Source organism: Fistularia commersonii, chromosome 17, assembly GCF_037954325.1.
Source record: "Fistularia commersonii isolate RoL2024-O1a breed Wild chromosome 17, RoL_Fcom_v1.0, whole genome shotgun sequence".
NCBI lineage: Eukaryota > Metazoa > Chordata > Actinopteri > Syngnathiformes > Fistulariidae > Fistularia > Fistularia commersonii.
The window spans coordinates 17,204,875-17,227,066 of NC_141300.1; the positions used below are offsets into that span (position 1 = coordinate 17,204,875).

General features: G+C 51.7%; 1 protein-coding gene across 7 annotated transcripts in view; it reads right to left on the reverse strand.

Moving 5' to 3' along the window:
- The window catches only part of tln2b (talin 2b), an 81,735-nt gene continuing 59,543 nt past the window's right edge, over nucleotides 1–22,192 (reverse strand). The window contains exons 34-57 of one of the 7 annotated variants that reach the window (XM_086163148.1): nucleotides 20,591–20,734; nucleotides 20,341–20,502; nucleotides 20,058–20,198; nucleotides 19,254–19,435; nucleotides 18,666–18,798; nucleotides 18,449–18,550; nucleotides 18,180–18,350; nucleotides 16,700–16,846; nucleotides 15,594–15,695; nucleotides 15,376–15,495; nucleotides 14,301–14,447; nucleotides 13,077–13,243; nucleotides 12,811–12,994; nucleotides 12,392–12,517; nucleotides 10,567–10,683; nucleotides 10,114–10,299; nucleotides 9,936–10,043; nucleotides 9,698–9,803; nucleotides 8,781–8,905; nucleotides 6,221–6,346; nucleotides 6,078–6,140; nucleotides 5,815–5,997; nucleotides 5,605–5,730; nucleotides 1–2,363 (exon numbers count right to left, since the gene is read on the reverse strand). In XM_086163148.1, the coding sequence (XP_086019274.1) occupies nucleotides 2,235–2,363; nucleotides 5,605–5,730; nucleotides 5,815–5,997; nucleotides 6,078–6,140; nucleotides 6,221–6,346; nucleotides 8,781–8,905; nucleotides 9,698–9,803; nucleotides 9,936–10,043; nucleotides 10,114–10,299; nucleotides 10,567–10,683; nucleotides 12,392–12,517; nucleotides 12,811–12,994; nucleotides 13,077–13,243; nucleotides 14,301–14,447; nucleotides 15,376–15,495; nucleotides 15,594–15,695; nucleotides 16,700–16,846; nucleotides 18,180–18,350; nucleotides 18,449–18,550; nucleotides 18,666–18,798; nucleotides 19,254–19,435; nucleotides 20,058–20,198; nucleotides 20,341–20,502; nucleotides 20,591–20,734 (3,297 nt within the window). In that variant the 3' untranslated portion in view covers nucleotides 1–2,234. Of the gene's footprint in view, nucleotides 2,364–5,604; nucleotides 5,731–5,814; nucleotides 5,998–6,077; nucleotides 6,141–6,220; nucleotides 6,347–8,780; nucleotides 8,906–9,065; nucleotides 9,624–9,697; nucleotides 10,044–10,113; nucleotides 10,300–10,566; nucleotides 10,684–12,391; nucleotides 12,518–12,810; nucleotides 12,995–13,076; nucleotides 13,244–14,300; nucleotides 14,448–15,375; nucleotides 15,496–15,593; nucleotides 15,696–16,699; nucleotides 16,847–18,179; nucleotides 18,351–18,448; nucleotides 18,551–18,665; nucleotides 18,799–19,253; nucleotides 19,436–20,057; nucleotides 20,199–20,316; nucleotides 20,503–20,590; nucleotides 20,735–22,192 lie in introns of those variants that run through there. The other 6 variants (XM_086163147.1, XM_086163146.1, XM_086163145.1 and 3 more) reach the window with 6 other exon arrangements.

The window sequence follows — 22,192 nt, forward strand, 5'->3', positions numbered from 1 at the left end:
GTTTGTCTGAAATCCATTTTATTTTCTGGGTGAATACAAAAAATACCTTTTGTGACCGGGTAAATATCACACACACACACACGCACGCACACACACACACAGCTACCATCCGGGGGAACGGACGCAGCCCGTCAAAGAAAGAATTCACAACACCTACTCGTAACATCTTTTTTTTTTTTTTTTTTTCTCCATGAAATTAGACAATATAAGTCAGGATAACTCTCACATTTATCGATAGAAACGACGATAGTGGTTTGACTGGAGGAGGACGAGGAGGAGGAGGAGGAGGAGGAGGAGCGGAGCTCATTTCGAGAACCTTAAAACCCAAATGGCCACGTGCTCCCGGAACACAGCGGCGCCCGCTGAGCCCTAATGGATGCCCTTGTGTTTTGGCGGTGCGGCGCCGCCGGCGAAGGCGTTGCATGGCGGAGGAGAGGGCGGCAGCATAGCGAGACCCCGGCGGGCGGAGGAAGTGGAGGGGAGGGGAAGGAGGCGTGGGGGGTCCAGACCGGCACCAGGCTGGGACTCCTGCTGCCCGTAAGGCACTAGTACACCACGCGGATCACACGCTGGCGTGGGACCACCGGGGAGATGAGCTGCATTAACCGAAAGAAAAAAAGGAAAATCTCGGCGGCGCCCGACAGCAAGGAGAAGAAGAAGAAGAAGGTCCCGGGTTCAAAACCGAAGGGGGGCCTTTCTGTCTGGAGTCTCGGCGTTCTCCACGTATCTGCATGGGCTTCCTCAGGATTCGAAAATGAACCTAAATTCCCCTCAAGAGTGAACGACAGGGTTCGAACGGTTGCACATCTTATGATTTATGAACGAGCGAATGCTCGCGTTTCTAGATGACATGTGAAAGAATGAATTATTACATGTTTTTTTTATGACGTGAATGAGTGATCAGTCGCCTCCATTTGATGTGTGAACGAGTGAGCGGACGGTCGGACGTCTATATAACATGAATAACTGAGTGTTCGTCTCTACAAGAGGGTGAGGGTTGCATGTCTCTATATGAGGTGGTTGTACGTCTACACAACACGTGAATGAGTGAGTGTTTCTTCTATGAGGTGTGAATGAATGAGTGAACGGCCGCAGGTTTCTATATAACACGAAGGAGCGAGTGTCGGTCTCCATAAGAGGAGGTCGATGGAAGGGTGAACGGTTGCACGTGTAAACGCGGCCCTGCGATGAAGTTAAAGCCGCCTCTCGCCACGCCTGGGACAGGCTCCAGCCCCCCCGCCCTGCAGGGAAAGGGGTCGAACTAATGAACCAATGAATAATAGTTTGTGGTTCGGGGGTTTGGGGGTGTTGGGGGGAGTCAGCGCACCGTATTGCTATAAAGTGAACATGCCTGGACCGCAGCGAAGAGCTCAGAGAAATAACAAAAAAACAATCTGGCCTTCAGTCAACGAAACGATTATGATGTAAACATGATTGACACAGCCGTGTGCGTGTGTGCGCGTGTGTGTGTGTGTGTGTGTGTGTGTGTGACGGAAGCAGAAAGGAGCTCTGGCTGTGATTGGCGAAGCAGCATGATATATTTTGGTCACATTTAGACTTCCTTTTTAAATACAAGTCGAGGATAAATATCTTAATATATCGGCCTTTCTATTCATTTATTCATTTATTTCGTTATAAGAGGTTTTTCAAACTTCACTCGCCTCCGGAGGCCTTCACGGTTTGGATCTCCCAAAGTTCACAGTGCCTCTGCTCTGACCGCTCTGTAGGTTGGTAGCGTTCGCCGATTTGTCCGGTCGCCGCCGCGCTCGTGCGCCGCTGGACGCGACGCCGGCGACGTCCTGGACGCCTCGGGCGGGAGGAGCGGCGATGGCGGCGGCGGCGGCGGCGGGGTGGTTCATCCCGGCCGTGCACCTCCACCGCTCACACAACAATCACCGACGTTCACGCCGTCTCCCGCTCGCCGTCGTAACACTATTGCTGATTGGCCGACGGACGGAGACGGAGCGAGCGCGCCTCCGCCCCTCCCCTCGCCACGCGGTCAAAGTCATTCACCGACGGATACATATGCAGGTCACACTCTCTCTCTCACACACACACACACACACACACATGCATACAAATACATGACAGAGCACAGGCACTTGTTTTGTTTTTTTTCCCCTCTCTCTCTCTGTGGTTTTACAAGTGCTGTACGTTTGCAGCCGCCGACGGCGTCCTCTTCCCTCCTCCCTCCTCCCTCCCCTCCCTCCTTCCCCCTCCTCGCCTCTCGCCGCTCAGCCCTCGTCCTCCCGCAGCTCCGTCGGCAGGAACTTGTACTGCTGCTGTCGGATCTGGGCCAGCTTCTTCCGGGCCTCCTCCAGCTCCCGCTCCTTCCGCAGCATCTCTTCCTGAGCCGCGATGATCTGAGGAGACCGGAGGGACGTTACAGTCTTTCCACCTCCATATTAAAGAGGTCACAGAAACATCTCTGAAGATCAGACCCGCCTTCTCACTACAGGACCATCTTCGTATACCCTTGTTTTTCACGGGGGTTACGTTCCAAAATGAACCCGTGATAGGCAAAATCCATGAAGTAGAAACCTCTATTTTTTTTTACAATTATTATACATCCTTATGACAGGGAGTGGCTACAGGGAGTGGAGATCAAGAAGCTGGAGGATTTCAGGTACTTGGGGTCAACAGTCCAGTGCGTAGGAGAGTGTGGAGAAGAGGTGAAGAGACGGGTCCAAGTAGGTTGGAATGGGTGGAGAAAAGTGTCAGGGGTACCAAGAGATAGAAGACTATCGTCCAGAATAAAGGGAAAGGTGTACAAGACAGTGGTGAGACCAGCCATGATGTTTGGACTAGAAACTGTTACAATGAGCAAAAGACAGCAGGCAGAACTAGAGGTTGCAGAGATGAAGATGTTGAGGTTCTCTTTGGGAGTGACCAGGATGGAGAGGATCAGGAATGAGTCTATCAGAGGAACAGCACATGTTAGATGTTTTGGAGAGAAGCTCAGAGAAGCCAGACTGAGATGTTTGGGTCATGGACAGAGGAGGGATGGAGAATATATTGGTAGACGGATGCTGGAATTGGAGCTGCCAGGCAAGAGGTCTGGAGGAAGACCAAAGAGAAGATTTATGGACGTCGTGAGAGAAGATATGAAGGTAGTTGGTGTGAGAGAGGAGGATCCAGAGAATAGGGTGAGATGGAGAAGGTTGACTCGCTGTGGCGACACCTGAAGGGAAAAGCCGAAAGAAGAAGAAGAAGAAGAAGATTAAAACTTATCGCTGCTGTCGTCCTTATGTTTTTTCTTCCTTCTTTATGGGACGAACGGAAGATTCATTCATTCCGTAATGCTGACCTACAGCCGCATAGCTTTTAGCTTCCCTTAGCATGTCCAGAAGTGTAACTTTATCTGCCATAGATAGCATCTTCTGCTGCCTTTTGGGCCCTTTTGTCGCTCCAGAGCGTTTTGTCAACATTATGGGTTTTAGAGAAACTTGAAAGTGCGAGAGAATTTGCAGGTACGTCATGTAAATTTGCCAAGCTGTTTTACGTACGTGTACATATTAAACTGCAACGTTATTGACGCACAGGTAGAGAAGAAGCGGAGTGACTTTTTATCCAATCAGAATGCAGAACACAATGCACCATGCAAATCGGTGAAGTAGCGAAACCGTGAAAAGTAAACCGCGTTATAGCGCGGAATCTCTGTATCTTTTGCAGGAGGACGTCCGAGTCCAGAATGCCCGACTTTACGGCGCTGCGCTCGGTGAAGACAAACCCGTCGGGGCCACAAGGCGGCGCAGCGGCGAGAACCTCCACCTCACAGAGAGACGCTGCGAGGCCTCCAACCCTCCCTGGGTTTGCCCGAAACACACTGAATTACTGAGTTGTACGAATGAAAGGGTGAATGGTTGCAAATGACTGAATGGTTGTGTTGCTTTATGAGATGATTAAGAATAAATGGGGTTTGTTTACGACTTGTGAAGGAGTGAATGGTTGAAAATCTCCATTTGATGCTTGAATGAGAGAGTGAGTGGTTGTGTGTCCATATTCAGGACTGTCTCAGATAATTAGAATATTGGGATTAAGTTCTTTATCCTCTGTAATGCAATTACGAAAACATCTGGATTCATTACAAATCAACTGAAATATTGCAAGCCTTTTATTATTCTAATATTGCTGATTATGGCTTACATTTCAACTCAAAAGTCCTATATCAAAATATTACAATATCATGAAAAATTAATTTTTGTTTTTTTTTAATTCCATTACAGAAGATAAAGAACTTTATCACAATATTCTGTGATATTTTCTGAGACAGTCCTGTAACACTTTAGTGAGCGACTGAGCGAATGAATATTTATCTATTTTCATGCTTGCTGTTGTCACTTGTCTCTACAAGATGGAATGAATGAGCGGGTGAATGGTTGCAAGTCTATTCACGCAAAACTGGTGCAGCTGCGCTTCCAAAACTCACAAACTCACCCATTCGCACATGTCATGCCCAAAATCTGTTGTCTATTCTCTTTTTATTGTCCTAAAATCTGTAAAGCGGCAGTTCCAACCCCCCCCTCCGTTTTATTCATTATCCGAATCTGAATGGTTTTCTTTTGAAAAATGACCAAATTCTCTCAGTTTCATCCGTCTATGACTCAATCTTGACGCGTGTCAAAAAAATGGACAAAAAATAGACCAAAAAATAAAAAAACTCTGTTTTCAATTTTTTTTTTCATCCCTGTTGGCGTCACTCTAGTCGCATCGTGTTTATTTTTGTCATCCATAGTGTCACTGTTATGCTGCATATTCTCACCCTTGCTGTCTTTTCAATCTGTTGTCAATTCTTATCCTTGTTATCGTTCACTCTGCTGTCTATTTATTTGCGGATGTCTTTTGCAACCTTTTCATTGTCTCTCTTATTTATATTTTCACTCAAATTCATTGATCCTGTCATCGCTGCTGTGACAAAAGAGTGCAGATTCTGATCTCATCTTATTCTTATCGAAAAATCTTGAATTTCTTCCCTGGAAGACGTTTCAGCACCTCATCTTCACCTCATCTTCACTTCTAATCACCTATTATTCGGAAACTCAAGAAAGAAGAAATTCAAGTGCAGTTGCCAAGACGAGCGGATTCCAACAAGACGTCCATTTATGATCTGAGAACGACAGTCTGAACGGTCGCGTGCGTCTCAACGCCGTGCGATGAGAGGGTGAACGCCGCGCAAAACCGTAAAAAGCGGCACAGAAAAAGCCGACGGTTTCCGGGGGCGATGAAGAGGCGGCGTCGGTGAGGCTCTCCGGCGGCCCGGAGCGGCGAAACCTCTCATCGGAGCGGTCAGAGTGTCTGTTTCGAGGGCCCTTCAGCGAGCGGCAACGCGGCACGCCGTTAAATTAGCTGGAATAAAAACTAGGGAGGTGATGCCAAAGTGGCGGGAGGAAGGAGGAGGAAGGAGGGGGTTCGATCATTCAGGAAGGGAAACACAGCCGGTGGAGCCGGTCGGGCTGAAATAAAGGAGGAAGCAAATGATTGGATTTGGAAATTTTCTCCCGGAGGGGCGACGCCTTCTGGTAAACTTGGCAGCAGCGAGTAAAATAAATGGAGGAGCTGTCGTTCAGAGAACGGGGGGGCGAACCGGAGCGTTCGCCGTCTCACCTGAGCGATGCCGCCGACGAACTTGGTCTTCACCACCACGCTGTCGTCGTCGCTTTTGTCAAAGGCCGCTTTCTGCGCCGCCTTCACCAGGTTGTCGGAAGCTCGCTTTACCGCGTTTCCGGCGGCCTTTTGGGGCGGAGAGACGTCGGAAATCAGAAGCGATCCGAGAGCGCGGAAAAAAGCCGCGGGGGGCGGGGGAAAACCTCCGACCTGAAGTCTCCGCATGGCCTCGGAGTCCTGGTCCGCTTTGACTTTGCAGGCCACCAGCAGCTGAGCCGTGGAGGCCGCCACCTGCTTGGCCGAGGAGATGAGCTTCTCCTCGCTGGCGTGGCCCTGCACCGAGGCGTTCGCCGCCTCGCACAGGTTGCTGGTGGCCGCGGCCACCATCCGAGCCTGCGTCGGGTGAGGAAAAACAATTCAGGCGCTCGGGCGTCGCCGTGCACCTTCATGACGAGTTCTGGGAGGCGACTTACCGCTGATATGAGACCCTGGGACCACTGACCGTCGTCCACCGCGTTGGCGAGATTGGATCCCACCTGAGGAGGACACGGCGTGCAGATGAAGACGCACCGGCGGTGAAATATCACGAGCTTTCTTTCTCTTAGCGCAGACCGACCTTGCCCTGCGCCACCAGTTCCCTCTGAGCCGCCGACGCAGATTTGACCAGCGCGCTGGTTGCCGCGGCGATGGACTTTGCCGCCTCGAGGATCTGCTCTTCGAAATCCAGCGTCTCGTCAGCCTGCTGGGGGTAAAAACACACGTGAGGTTGACGACACCTGAGGGACGTACGCTTTAGCATCCCGGTAGCTTTAGCGTAAGTTTTAGTATGAGAGCATGTGAGGTTGACGACACCTGAGGCACCAAGGCTTTAGCATCCCGGTAGCTTTAGCATCCCGGTAGCTTTAGCATAAGCTTTAGTGAAAGAGCATGTGACGTTGACGACATCTGAGGCAACAAGGCTTTAGCATCCCGGTGGCTTTAGCATAAGCTTTAGTAAAAGAGTGTGTGAGGTTGACAACATCAGAGGGAAGTACACTTTAGTATCACAGTAGCTTTTGCAACCCGGTAGCCTTAGCATGATTTTAGTAAAAGAGTGTGTGAGGTTGACGACACCTGAGGGACGTACGCTTTAGCATCCCGTTAGCTTTAGCATCTCGGTACCTTTAGCATCCTGATAGCTGTAGCTCCACACTTGATGGTTTAAGTCACAGTACATATACATAAATACACGAGTGCCGCTGAGGAGCGATATTATCAATTGATGCCATTATAATAAGTGTCAATATGGTGAAATATTATGGTATGTAATATGTATAACATCAGGGAACTGTTACCATGCAGGATTTACTTTAAGCATGTTGCACGATAGCGCCACAACTGGCGCACACAACTAGCTACAATTCCCTCTGTCTCTCGCTCGCTCTGTGTGTGTGTGTGTGTGTGTGTGTGTGTGTGTGTGTGTGTGTGTGTGTGTCTGCAGGTGACTGATTGCTAACACACCTCCATACAGACACAAGGCACAGGTGGGCTGGAGACAGGGCGGGACACTGTAGGAATATGTTTGATATATAGTTGGACTGAATAACAACCTAATATATCAAACATATCAGACAGAGCCCTGCAGAGAAGGCTTCCAGGTCTACAATGGCTCAGATAAGGAAGGGAGGTGGTGGTGGTGGTGGTGGTGGGGGGGACATGCTGGGGGAGGAGGTGTGGAGGAGCTTAGAGGAGCATGGAGGAACATGGAGGAGAGGCTGAGCAGGTCAATAGGATTCCCTCTGCCGTGCATGCAGCGTGCATTTATGTAGCTCTGGCGCACTCTATCGTCCTTTTTAGGCCTCCCTCTGGATGAGTGCAAGGGAAATTAGACAAATCTCATATGTAGGGGTTGGTGGTGGTTGGAGGGGGTGATGTGGGAGGGGTGGGGGCAGGAAATGAACTGATCTTACAAGAGGACAACACGCAGCGGCACTGCCCTTGTAAATATTTACGCTAGAGCGGGGTGTCAAACGTACGGCCCGCGGGCCGCTACCGGCCCGCCGTGGGGTCCGATTCGGCCCGTGGAGTAATTCTTCAATTTGAAAAAAATACATAAAATTCATGAAGTACTTTTTTAAAATCAAAATGCAGTTGTTATATTGTCTGCTAGGGGTGCACTATTTTATTTTATTTTTATTTATGACTCAGAACCTACAGCAGATGACAGCAACGTAGCTTCCAGCTCTGTAAATAACATTATTATTGTTAAAAATGTACCTGCTTTGCCGTCGGCCCGACACCCTCATCGGCAAGATGTCGTCGAAAAAAAGAGAAAAGCGGACATGTTTTAAAAAAAAAAAAAAAAAAATTTGCCACTTCCTATCTGTCGATTGAGGTTAAATAGAAACCTGTATGATCGGTGAGGAGGCAAGTTTAGGTGCTTCTGCTTCTGAGAAAAATACAACAAAATGCACAGAGAACTGAGAGTACAGAACTGAGGCACAGTGTGGTTGAAACGGAAATTTCTGTTCTTCATGAATCTCAGATTGTTGGTTATTTTCTCTGCTTTACACTAAAACAAAGGGAAAATTTGGACTTTGTGTTACATCTATGTAATTACGCTGTGACTTTACTTGACATCGAACGTGGCCGTATGAGTTTGACACCCCTATACTTGAAGGCGACCCCGACACTCGCTGATCTTTCCCGAGAGACGAAATGGTAAATGGCGCCTATTGAAGCGACGAGTGACCGAAAGGGGTTTTCCCCCGGTCTCGTGCCGACGAGCGTCCGGCATGAGATTTTTCATTCTGTTAAAAAGCAGTTTTACTGGTGCGCAGTTCACTTTACAAATGAGGAGCTCTGCAGTAAAACAAAGGAAATCGGTCCAATGAGACGGAGGCCCCTCCTCTTTCCCGCTCGGGAAAAGGGTCATAACAGTTCATCACTCATTTGAACTCGGTCCAAAACAAGCCGCGTCTCCCGGCAACGCAACTCCAAATAACGTCCGCCGGCGCCTTTGAGGGGGAGCCTGCCCGCCGGCCCGCCAGCTGTCCGAGGCCGACGCGCTCCGTGTTTGTTGATGTTTTCTGGCTCGGCTTAAAAGCGGGGAGCCCCCCCCCCCCACCCCCACCCCCACCCCGATACCGTCTTCCTGCTGAATAATGGTGTTGCTCTCTCCGGCCGGGGGAGTTTACCTTGGGCTTCGCCCTGGGTTTCAGCTGCTCCAGCTTCTTCGCCGCGGCTTCGATGGACGCCGCCGCGCCGAGGAGCTCGGTCTCGGCGATGACGGTGGGGTCCTCGGGGTCCACGCACTCCGACCCTGAAAGACGGGGAAAACGTGGTTGTTCCGGGGGGGGGGGAGGCGGCGGCTGCGACACAAACCGTACGATCAGAAAAAGCCCGTCGAGGCGGACTCCGTCTCCCACAATTTAAGTAAAAGGAAATAAACTGGCAGAATCCGCATTTGGCCACTCATTGTCTTTTTATCGTTTTTTTTTTTTTTTTTAACAAGTTCCTCTAAAGCACAGTTGCTTTGGAACGGCTCCGGCGGAGCAGATGGAGCATTCTTTCACTGCGGGGCTCTCGGGAAATCTGCTTCGTAACCCCCCACCACCGCCGCCGCCGCCCCTCGGCTCTATGAAAGGTGATCTGAAGGAAGAAAACACACCGTGTCCCACTTACCTCCGTCTGGACGGCCGAGGAAGGGAAGGGAAAAGAGAGGGAGAGGGAGAAAGAGCACATTGGACGTCACAAAGGTAAAAGCAAATCTAATTCTCGTCCAAATGGGATCTATTACCGCTGTCAGACTCGGGCGCCGCCTCCGCCGCGTGCCTTTCAGTGACAATCACTTCATTTGGGACAATTTTCCCCACCGGCGCCGCTTCGATAATCGCGTTACGCCCAAAGAGACGTCTTCATTAGGGGCGCCGGCGTGTTTTGGGTGGCGGTAATATTTAGCAGGTCCGTCCAGCCAATCTGTCGCATCTCCGTCACTTTGGTAGCACCAAAACCGGCAGAGTTCGTCTTAATAGATCCGTCTGCACATCAATGAGTGTGTAAGCGTGCGCACGTATGTGTGTGTGTGTGTGTGTGTGTGTGTGTGCGGGCTCACCTTTCATGGCCTCGGCTATCTGGATGAGCTCCGTCACACTCGCAGCCACATGCTTGGAGTGAACGGCCAGCTGCTGCTTCTGCTCCGGCGTGGGCTTCAGCAGGACCTGACAATGAGACGGGTGGGCACACACACACACACACACACACACACACACACACACATGCACGCACGGGGTCCCACGATTGTGAAATAAGCTCAGCCCGCCACCCCTGAGAGTGACGGCTCTCGCTCCGACCTGCAGCACTTGCTCCAGCAGGCCCACGTATCCGGCGGTGCACTCGGATCCGAACTGCAGGGCCTTTTTCTGCAGGTCCTCCCCCACGTCGGGGTGGTGGGCCGCTCTCTGCGAGGGAGGGGGTGACGGGTGACCGTTCAAGGGCGGGAAAACTGGACCGTGATGTTCGGATCGGCACCTTGCAGCTGGTCAGCATATCGGAGACGGCCTTGCGGCTCAGGTTGGCGGTGGCGATGACTGCCTCCTGCTGGGCGGAGTTGCCGGCCGCCACCGCCTTGGCCGTCGCCACGGTGATGCCCTTCGTCATGCGGATGAACTCCTCCGGCGTGGTGGACTTGTCCGGGATGTCCTTGGACTGGAAAACCTGAGGAGGAGATGGCGGGTTGCCGTGGAAACGGGAATTTGTGAAAGAGCGGGCGTCCGATTCAGATTAGCGGGCCCTCGGAAAACAACAAGCTCTCGAAATCATCGTCCGTTCCCGCTCGCCGCCGCCGTGAGAAGAGCGGTGGGAAAAAGCTACAGGCGCCGGAAGGGAAGGAGAAGCGAAGCTGATAATGTAGGGAGGAAAAACCACGCCGTCGGAGGGACGCCGCTTTTAACCGCCGACTCCCGGCCTATCGGGCGCTCTCACCGTCAGCTCCTGCTTGATGCACTCGATGGTGGCCTCCAGCGCTCGCGTCCCTCGGGTGGCCTCGTCCTCCACCGCCTTCACCGTCTTCAGAAGCGACGTCACGTTGGTCACCATGACCTGTCGGGTCACGGCAGAAGAAAGGATGACGCTCGCCGACGAGGCCTTATTTATCCCACAAACTATTTTTTTCGCTCGCGAGGCCCGACTCGTCCCTCCGCCGCGCTCGGCAAAGCGCTAATGATCGGGCGAGCGAGCTGAGCAAACGGCGCCGCGGGAGTCGGAGAGGGGCGCGTTCAGAGGTCGCCATATGTCCGAGGAGCAGAAAACAATCTGGCGGCGCAACCTGGTTGGCGGGCGCCCCTCCCCCGCACCCCCATTCCATCCGGGTGAGACAACACACCCAACCATATGCGGCAGTTAGAGTTACAGCGAGCGGCCGCGGCGATCGCTGTGGGAGGAAGGAAAAGGGGCGGAGGGCGAGGCCGGCCACCCGGGGAACCGTCTGATGATCCGGCGGGATCTGAACGTGCTCGCAAGAGGATAAACAAATCCTCCGGGAGGAAGACGGGTTTGAATGATCCTGAATAAATCTCACGTCCGAGGCTCATTCCGGACGGTTTGCTTCTAAATAAAAGGTTAAAGAGCGGTTTGTTCCAAAGGGGTGAGGATTTTTATATCAACCGAAATCCCGCTGCATTCACTTTTTTTCATTTTCTTTTTTTATTTTTTTTTATTTTTAGAAGAATAATAATTTTATTATTAACCCCTCATGGATGAACGATGAGCAGCAGGCTGCCGCCCATCAGCGCGAACTCCTGGTAGGAGTTCAGTGTCTTGTTCAACAACTCCTGGAGGAAACTCATTAAAATAAAAAAAAATAAAAAAAAATTATATTATTTATATTAATTCACAATAAAATAAAATCAAAATGATAAAATCATTACAAAATGATGATTTTGAAAAAAAAATGTTTTTTTTAATTAATCAATATAAATATAAATAAATTCAAAATATATCTTAAATATTATATACATATTTATTTTCCAATCACTATATTGGTTAGAAGCGGGTAAAAGGGCCAAATCCAGGGAGCCACTTTGATTCTTTAATCGATAAATGTCCTCACAAACAGATTTGCTTTACACGACATCGCCATCAGGCATTCACACACAACGATGTGAACGTTTGTAATTTTCTACATGACATGTGAACGAGAAGGTGAACTGTTGTACGTCTGTGATCGACCGGCCGAAGGCGAAGCCCCCCGACATCCTATGAGTCCTCGTCTAGGCCTCGGCAGCAGGATAATCGTCAAAAAATGATATTTAGCATCACATGCAGGACGATGGTTCTGGAACACGTGTCAAACTCAAGGCCCGCGGGCGAAATGTGGCCCGCCACATCGTCTTATGCGGCCCGCCAGAGTGTCTTAGTAGGACTTGGAATAAATAAGTCAAATGCGTACATTGATCATAAATTACATTTCGATCATGTTAATCAGTAACATGAAAAGCGGTTGTCAGAGGGTAAAATCGACGTTAGCATTTTGACACCAGAGAGCTAAGTATGCTAAAGGTGGTCCAGAATTAAAAGCCGATGGCAGCAGAACGCGCTCACGAAAAACACGCATCCAAAAACACAGCAGCAGTGGAAGCAACTGGGAAACAAACATTTATTTTACATCTATACAAATGCATATGTAACATTTTGGATTTGAATGAGTCATAAATTCAAAAGTTATTTAACATTTATTTGACATTACATGCAGCCCTTTGAGGGCAACCTTTCCGCTGATGTGCGAAAATGAGCGCGAGCGCTACTGTACCTTAGCGGCGCTCTTCAGCTGATACATGGACGGGTCATCGGCCGGCTTGCCCGCGGCGCATTTGGTGGCCCCGATGAGTTCGGCCAGGGCCTTCGCCACGTCACGCACCGCGTTTATCAGAACCACCTGAAGGGGGGCGGCGGGAGGCGGGGGATCGATACGGCACAATGTGGGGAGCACAGGTTTATCAGCTGCACCCCAGGGATGGGATTTAACACCGCTGCTCTTATCACTCCCACCTAGTCATGATACTTCAGACTCAGCGGAGGGCAGAGATAGAGGCACACACACACACACACACACACACTCGGTATCAGCAATGACACGGCTCATGTAACTGGGTGTACAATAAGATGGAGGAAGCTCCTCGCAGCCGACCGCCACCGGTTGTCCTAATCATCTGGCCGTGTTTTACTCACCTGCGTCTCCGGATCGTCCGAGCCCATGCTGGTCGCGCCCAGCTTGACCACCTCGGTGAGCTGGGTGATGGTCTTGGCGGAAGACTGGGCGGCCTGGGCCAGCTTCTCCTGGCTGGACGCCGCCCCGGCGACCAGCAGCTTGGTGTCCTCCACCAGAGCCTTGGCGGTCTTCAAGATGTTCTCCCTGTGCGGAGGTGGAAGATGCGACGCCAGCTTGTTGTTGAATCCTATCCTTTTAAACGTCCTGCGCGGAAACGTCATCGCACCTGTGGTCGGCGAAAGACTCCTCGCCCTCGGGGTTGAGCGTTCCGGCGGAGGCGAACATGATGGTGGTGTCCAGGTCGGCGATGATGCCGGACACGGCGCCGGCCGCGGTGATGCAGGCCTGGGTGCCCTTGTTACCCGCCTGGAGGGCCGACAGCACCAGCGACACCTGGGAGGGCGGGACATACCGAAGGCAACATACCAAAGGCAACTCAGATACAAGATGGATACAAGCGCCGTGCAGAATTGAGGGGCTTTTTTGGGCCGTTTGACATCCTGGAGCTTTGCAAAAACTTGATATGTCGATCACTTTAATTCGATTCACGCTAGGTATTTAGCGAACCTGCCCGAGTATCTCTGGGTTTTCAAAAACGGAGCAGAAGATGGGCAGGTGATGCCTTTCGGAGACGTTTCCCCGAAGTACAGAAAACACAACCCTTTTGAAATTTAAAATGAGTTGACGCGGCATATGAGGTTGTTCTTTTTTTGGGTCTTAATGCTACGTATAAACAAAATGTGCTGCAACTTTTCTCTAAACCGATGAACAGCTGCGGAGAAAATGAAATGAAATTTCTGCATGCATTTTTGAACTCCGAAAAAAGGATGTTGAGTTGAAGGTTACTTTTAAGCAAAATACTTAATGTCTATTTAATACCTTCTTGTATTCATGGAAATAATTAAAAAAAAAAGATTACTTCTGGCAGAAAACCAAAAATGCCGCCCCCCCTCCGCGTGCTGTCACCCGCGCCTTTAGATGTTACAAGAATAAAATACGTTTTAATCAAATACCGGTCAATGTTGGTCAAAAGCCACAGGTAACCGCAGGTTGCCTGGTTTAGGTAACTAGGAGGACTCTATGCACCGGCGGATCTACATCCCCACCCTCCCCTCTGGCTACTGCTGCTACTCCACATCCTCAGGAGGCCTCCTGGGCATCTCTTCGGCGAGGTGTAGACCCAGGAGAAGATCCAGGACACTCAAAGGGGGCGGCGTCTCTGGGCTGACCCGGGGACGCCTCGGGACCCCTGAGCCTCCGAGGCCGGGATATGGAGGGTCACGGTATCTTCCCAGGGGTTTGGTCTGTGCTGTTCAAGTGCTCACCCACGTCAGGGGCAGAACATGTATGCTTCCGTAAACATGCGTTTCCCTTCAAACTTGACACCGCTACTCCGCTGTACTTTTTCGATAAAAACGCAAATTCGGCCAGCGCATTCCCGGAGGCTCACCTTCTCGGTGACGGCGCGGGCGCACTCGATGAGCTCCCTTTTGGAGAAGCTGTCCGTGGGGCTGAGCTGCAGGGCTCCGGCTTTCTGGACCAGGTAGATGCATCCGTGGCCCAGCTCCTGCACACGCGTCCGTATCTGGAAACCCACCTGGAAAGCACAACAGGAGGGGGGAAGCGGGCGCTGACTGCGGCCTCGAGTCGTGTCGGCGCTCCATATAATCCCCATCATGTCCCCGACGGCCTCGTCGGGTGGGTGAAAAATGATTTCAAGCACCCTCGCGGAGGGGAAAGCTGCCACTACACCTTTAATATCCAGACCGAGATTCACGGGTGGGTGGTACTTCATTATAAGCATCACTATAAGCTTTTAGAGGCACAATGTCGCTATGGTAACCGGCAGGGTTTCTCAGAACGCGTTATATACAAGATATTGATAAGAGCTGTGCGCTTATTAGGACAATGCTCGCACACATGGCTGTCCTACAAGCGACTCGGGGGAATGTTTGTGGGCGCTGCGCGTGATGGATGCCGGAGGGGTATCTGCCCGTCTGATCTGCCGTCTGAGTGGGAACGCAGCGCCGAGTCACCCGAAACTCGGGGTCGGCTGCGTTTGAGCTCGGGTCGGACGAACGAACAGCATCTCGGCCCCGTCACGTCGCACGCCTTGCATCTTTCAAGTCATAAACTATTCAAGCTGCGCCATCTCCTCCGAGCGTTCTGCTCTGTTTTGTTTTCTTTTCCTTCCCCCCCGCCGCAGCGCCGGCTGCCGAGCCGTTTGGCTGCCCGGCCGGCCGACACGGCGGCATCAGCGGAATTCCCTGCCGAGGATGCAAGTCGGGGGCGGAGCTTAAATCATCTCCCTGCCGCCGAGTCCCAACAAAACTCCTCGCTAATGACGCCGAGCGAGCTCCTCGCGAACGGTAAAGACCCCGCGGGCCGCCGTCCATCGTCTGACGGCGACGCGCTGCAATCTGCAACTCCGCCACCAGATGTCACGAGATCCCTCGCGCCGGATCTTTTAATCTTCCATGGAAGTGGCACACGTCCTCCATACGTGCCGGAGCGAGCGTCCTCACCTCCTCCGGCTCTGCGGTGGCTGCAGCCAGGCGTCCTTGGTGCGCCAGCTGACTGTAGTCCACCGTCGCCTGAGACGCCAGGCCTCCCAGCTCCTCGGGGCAGGTGACCGACTTCGTCATCTAGAAAAAGGGAACACAGGCTGGAGCGTGGATCCCCGACGCCGGCGGAGCTGAGCTTTACCGACCGGCGGCGACGCGGGGCTCGGACGGCCGCTCACCATCTCCTGCGCGGTGATGGCGATGGCTTTGGAGAACTTCACCATCGTGGTCTGGTAGTCCACGAAGGAGCCCTCGGGCTCGGGGGGCGTTCCTTCGTCCAGCTGTGAAGGACGGTCATTTCCAAGGCTTGTCAATCGCTCTCTCACACACCCAAGTCCGTCCACACGGGTATTTTGCGCTCTCGTACGGCTCCGACCGTCTGGATTTATTTATATATAACACAGCTACATGAAATCCGTGCAATAGCAAATATTGTGATATAATTATCAGTGCTGTGTATCTGACTGGAATTTACTGGAATCCCCTCCGGTATCATCGATCAATCAATCCATTCAAACGTATCGGTTAATTCGTTTAGAAATCACGGCCGACGTATCGACAGAGAATGATGTCATCTGCGTCGGTTTATAGCATTAGCATGTTGGCTTGTATATTAGCCCCCATGAAACGAATAGAAGAAGATACCAATACAGCCGGGATACGAAGCTATATGCTAATATTAGCTCGGCCGTGTTTTAAAATGTCGACGGAAGGTCGCATATAAAAAACTATGAGTTATATCGTTCCGACTCTTATTGTGTTGACATTCAAGGACAGGTAGCTAACTTTAGATTAGCTGTGTGCTCATTCAACGCGGCCTCAGAATCGATGCTAGGAATGCCGTCCAAACGTGCCTGTAGGCTCAGAGGTGAAAAAACAAAAACGGAGTGACTGACTTCCCACGACCTGTTAAACACTACAATTATATTCCTTGTGTTTGCGGGAGGATTTAGGCGGTGAGTAAAACCAAACTGAAGGATCACATCTAGGTCAAGCGTGTACATCTCAGCGCGGACCGTTGCAAACCATCGACCGCGCTGTCAACATGGCAACACGTCCCCGCAGCGGCATGAGTGACAGCTAGCGTCGCCGGCGGGCTATGGATTTCAAATTTGTCATCTACTGGTCTAATGAGAGTCTCTGACAAGGACACACACCGAGCACACCCTCGACGGGGGAGACACACTGCCCTCGGACCAATGAGATATGGAATAAGTGCCAGACTGGACCCTGCTCAAGATGTTCATCAGAACACACACACACACACACACACACATTTGCTTACCCTGCCCATGGCCTCTGCGATGGACTCCACCATGCCTCCCACCATGCCGACCTCGCTGGCGGCCTCATTCAGGGTCACCATGATGTCGTCTACGGCCTCCTTCATCAGCTGGGCTGCTTCAGAGATGGCGTCGTGGGTGTGTGATGCCTGGGGGGGTCGGACAGTTAAATATATACCATAAGTAGATTCAATCCAAGCGGGCTTGAGAGAAAGAGCGGTGGATCATTTCTTGTTCTTTGTCTTTTTTCCCTTTAATACCTGGAGAAACTGCACGATAGTCTGGAAGTAGATGCTAATAGCCAGAGAGACGCAGCCGACACACGATGCTTCTATCAAGCACGGGGATGCAAAACGTCACAGATTTCGTCGTGAATTCAGACGTAAATAAAGTCCGAAATTACATTTTTGTGCTGATTGGGAGGAACGAGATACGAGTAACGACCTACATCTGACAACAGGAGTGTTTGCAGATGACGCTGTGATCGGTAGTGACGGCAGGGAACAGGTTGAGGAAACTCTAGAGAGGTGGAGGTTTGTAGTGGTAGCAAGAGGGGTTGAAGGTTAGACAGAATATGTGTGTGTGAATGAGGAGCGGTGAAGCTACAGTGAGCGGAGATCAAGAAGTTGGAGGATTTCAAGTAACGCAATTTCCTGACTGTTGAGCGCACCTCAATATAAGCCGCACCTGCTAGCCGATCGCTATCTCCGGCTTCCTCCTGCGCACTAAAACCGTCAAAGTCGTCTTCTTCGGTGTCGGAGTTGAACGGACTCAGAATTTCCCGGTCATTTCAACGGTCCGATGTGACGAGGATAAACCTTTTCGCGGCGTGAAGCTCGTTAGCGCCCCCCTCCCAAAGTCCATATATTAGCCGCATCGTTGTTTACGTGAAAAAAGTCGCGGCTCGTCGTCCGGAAATTACGGTACTTAGGCTCATCAGTCCATGGGAGAGTTTGGAGAAGAGGTGAAGAAAGGAACGGGTTCTCAGGTTGGAATGGGTGGAGGAAAGTGTCAGGGGTTCAATGAGATAGAAGAAGATCAGCCAGAAGGAAAGGAGAGGTGGAGGAGACGCTGGTGAGATGATCTACAAACACTGACGATGACCAAAAGACAGGAGGCAGAGCTGGAGGTTGCAGAGATGAAGATGCTGAGGTTCTCTTTGGGAGCGACCAGGATGGAGAGGATCAGGAATGAGGCCATCAGAGGAGAGAAGGTCAGAGATGGTTGGGTCATGGACAGAGCAGGGAGAGTCAATATACGGGTAGACGGATGCTGGAATCGGCCTTCTAGAGGAAGACCAGGGAGAAGATGGATGGACGTGGTGAGAAAGGATATGAAGGTAGTTGATGTGAAGGAGGAGGATCCAGAGAATAAGTTTAGATGGAGAAGGTGGATTGGCTGTGGAGACCCTGAGGGGAAAAGCCCAAAGGAGAAGAAGCTCTGACAACAGGAGAGGAGCGTAAAAACATCGGATGGCGTCACCTTGGGGTTCCCGCCGCCCTCCTTGGCGGCGTAGAGCATCTGCAGCGCCGACTCCGACAAGGTCTTGGTCTGGTCCAGGATGGTCATCTGCTGCTGGTGGTCGTGCAGCTTGGACGCCAGGCCCACCGACGCCACGATGAGCGGGTCAAAGTAACTGGCCAGCTGAGTCACCTGGAGGGGGTAAAATCAGTTTACGAGGCGACTAACCGTCGAATCGCGAGCCGGGAAGCGGTCGGGACGTTCAGGCCACGCGTTTATCGGAGCGGCACCTTGTGTCCGAGTTGCGCCGCTTCGCCTCGGGCGGCGGTGGACACCGGATCAATCAGGTGGCCGATCTCCTGCACGGAGGACGTCAGCTGCTCCTGGAGGGCCTGGCGGATTACAACGGCAGAGGATTGCGCTATAAATCACCCCAGAAAGAATACAGATCCCATTAACTCCTCTCTCTCTCTGACGAGGCGCAGCTGACGGGAAACTTGAACTCACTTCCATGGAGATATCATCTCTGCACGGCAGCGTCTGCCCAACTGCGGCGAGGGAAGCTTGCTCGATGTCCCGGATACACTTATTGATGTTATCGATGGAATAATCGCACTCCTTCTGTCCTGGTGCCTTGTCTCTATTTTCAGAAATAGAGATTAATACAGATAGCTTCCTTTTCAGTGTAAGCTATTAGAAAACGTCACGCCAGAAGACGTGAAGGGAGGAGTTGAATTTTGACTTCCTTTCACGAGCAGAAGGCCACTACCATCTTCAGCATCTGTCGCCCATACTTGTGATAATTGTAATCAAGTAATAAATACACATTACAGATACACGTATCGATCCAACTATCCAAAAAGACCAAATCTTTGAGGGAGGGGGCTTTTTTTTTCCCGTCCTTCGAAAGTCCTCCTGTCGCTGTGGAGTTGCCTAGCAACAGTGGAGCCAAGTACATTAATACCGCTATTAGACTAAGCTAATTGGGCGCTAACCCTTCGATTTGGCACACGGACAAGGAGGCGGAGAGCCTCCCGTTGAACTCCTCGCTAGAAAGCGAACGTATTCGTCCGGGGCGACGGGGTTCGGACCGACCTGATGGAGGTGATGAGGCTCTTGATGGAGTCGGACACGGTCCGCGAGTGGCCGGCCAGAATCGACCAGGTGGGAGGATCTTTGGGATTCAGGACGAGCGACCGGGCCGTTTCTAGAAGGTAAGTGGAGCTGTCGAGCATGGAGCGGGCCGAACGCACGATGGGTTCCTGGGCCGCCGAGCCCTGACGGGGGGAGGAAAGAGCGGCGGAGGTGAAACAACCGGCCGGGTCCCATCTGTATGACAGAGTTGTTCCTTTGCGGCGGCGGCGGCGGGGAGATCAAAAGTGCAATCAAACCGAGGGATGAGATTAGAGAGGCGGCTTCAGAGCGACGCCGGGAGAAACACCTTCGGTCTTTATGATCCGGGCAAAGAGCCTCCCTCAACAATTAGATTAACAAGCTGGAGATCAGAGCGGCTGTGAGTGCGAGAGAGCCGTAAAACGCTGCCCACCAACAGATTACATACATAAAGCTTTCAAAAGAGCATTCCCGGACCGTGGACGGAAAATGAAATTCCGCCGTTTATCGTCGGGTGGTTTTTAGGGAAACGAGAGGAGAATAATTCCAAATTTTTTTTTTTTTTCCCCCACATGTTCGCCGTGTTACGGCTCCAGTTCGCATGGCTGAGTTCAATATTTGGGGTTTTAAATGTGTAACCCATCAATGCGGGAATGAGATTCTTCGGAATAGTCACTTCAAGATGTCCCGCGAGGCGACCGCACACATGGCCGAGCCGAATGTTTCCGGGGAAGGAGAAGAGGCCCTCGCGGATCGTCCACTCCGAAACGGGAAAACAAGCGGTACCTCGTTGCTGATCTGAGCCGGGATGCTGGCAAAGTCGGGGTTGTTGGCGAAGGTGGACAGGTTCTCCACGGCCTCCAGGAGGGGGGTCGTCGCTACGCGGCACCTGTTCCTGTTCTCCTCGGAAAAATCCCCATCGAGGGCCTAAAACAAGACAACTGCCATATGAACATCCGGCCGCTTCTTTCAAACCCGCCGAGACGAACCGTCACCCCTTGGGAAACGTCCGAAAATAAGATTCCGTAACAAATTTACACTCAACGTTTTGATCAGTCGGTGAGTTGACCTTGATGGTTTTGACGAGGTTGGCGGTGGTGTTGGCCACCTCTTTGGCGGACTGGACAAACTGCCTCCTCGCCACCGGGTTGGAGGTCTTAGAGGAAGCCAGGCGGCAGGCGTTGCACAGAGCTGAGGTGTGCTTGGCCACAATGGTCGCCGCCGAGAGCACCTGTCAAGGAAACGAAAGCGAGGCGAAGACGCGTCGTTTAATCCCATCCCGGGTGCCGTGATGGGTATCTCAAGGAACGGATTCTCACCTGTGAGGGACTACTGGCGGGGTCCACTAAGTTCTGACACGCCATCTGAATGGCCTGGTTGGCCCGTGCAAACTGGATAGGGTCCACCAGCCCCTCGTGGCCCGACTGGCTGTTGGGATCGGACACGCCTACGAGGTAAGACGCCTGCGAGACGGAACACCGACTCCGTTAGGCCGACCGAGTTCCTCCGTTGTACTCAAGTACAACACGGACAGATCTGCAGACACGCCAGTCGACGCTACGCTGTCGGCGAAGGAGCTTTCCGGTGGAGATAAGCTGAAGGCGCTGAGAAAATGTCAAAGCTTGCCCTTTCTCCGGACGAGGTATCTCGCGCCAGGCCGGTCGTTATTGCGGCGCCGGACGATTCGGCCGTCTGTAAAACCTCACGAGACGGCTCTTCGCTCAGGAGTTTCCACCCCAGACGTCTTCGACGTTGCGTGTGGAACATCTTGAAACGCTGCTCTTCCTGCGCTGGCTAATGCAGGTTAGCGTGGACTTGAAGGCCTCCGGTGTGCTCGTTGGACCCGGTGGGCCTTCAAGTCAAGACGCGGAGACGGAGAGCGCTAACTTTGGCTTCCGACGAAGATCCGGCTCAACGAAGGAGCAAATGAAGCGGCCGGCCCGTCTTCGTCGGGCGGATCGTTCGAACGAAACCTCACATCTATTTCTCAGCTCACCCGTGGGAAGGGTTGCTCTCGTCCGCGGCGGAAGCCGACTTCTTATCCAACTTCTTATTCTTCGTTTCTTTCCGGCTTCTCCCTTCAGAATCATCCCTCTCCATCCAACCCCACCCTCTGCATCCTCTTCTCTCATACCAACTAGCTTCCCGTCCTCTTTTACGCCATCCGGAAATCTCATCTTCGGTCTTCCTCGCGGTTCCAACCTGGGCGTCCTTCTACCCAGATCTCCCACGTACCGGTCTGGCCTTTATCTCCAAAACATCTCAATACATCTTGTCCCTCTGATGGACTCATTCCTGATCCTACCTCCTCCCCTACGACTCTGCTGGTCCGGCGGCCCCCAACCTGTTCTGCACCACCGACCGGTTCAACGTAAGACCATATTTTCTTTCAAAATACTCCAAAGGCTTGTTTTTAAATGCAGCGTGCTTGACGTCCTCGTGTCAAAGCAGTTTTGAAGGCTTCGTTGGCTCCTTGGAGATCCGGTCGCTGCATATCAAGCGGAGGTAGATCCACATTTTTAGCGGGTCTCCTGGCATTGTGTGTTAAATGCAGCTTTCTTTTTCTTAGCGGTCGCAGCTCTTCTTCTCTAAAGACGCTCCATTTCTTACGCATTTTGCTAGCTTGTGGGTTTAACATTAGCGTTAATGTATCACGTGACCGAGACAAGATAAACTTTATTGATCCCCCTAGAGGAAATTCTTTTGTCACAGCAGCGCGACAATGACAGTGTCAATAAATATGAGCATGAATATAAATAAAAGAGACGGTTAAAAGATCGCAAAAAAAATCCACAAAAAACAGACAGCAGAGTGAACAACAACAACAGAATGAAAAAATAAAGACAGCAAGGGTGAGATTATACAACCAAAACCACAACAACGCGGATACAAACAGAAACGGTGACAATAACAGTGACAAA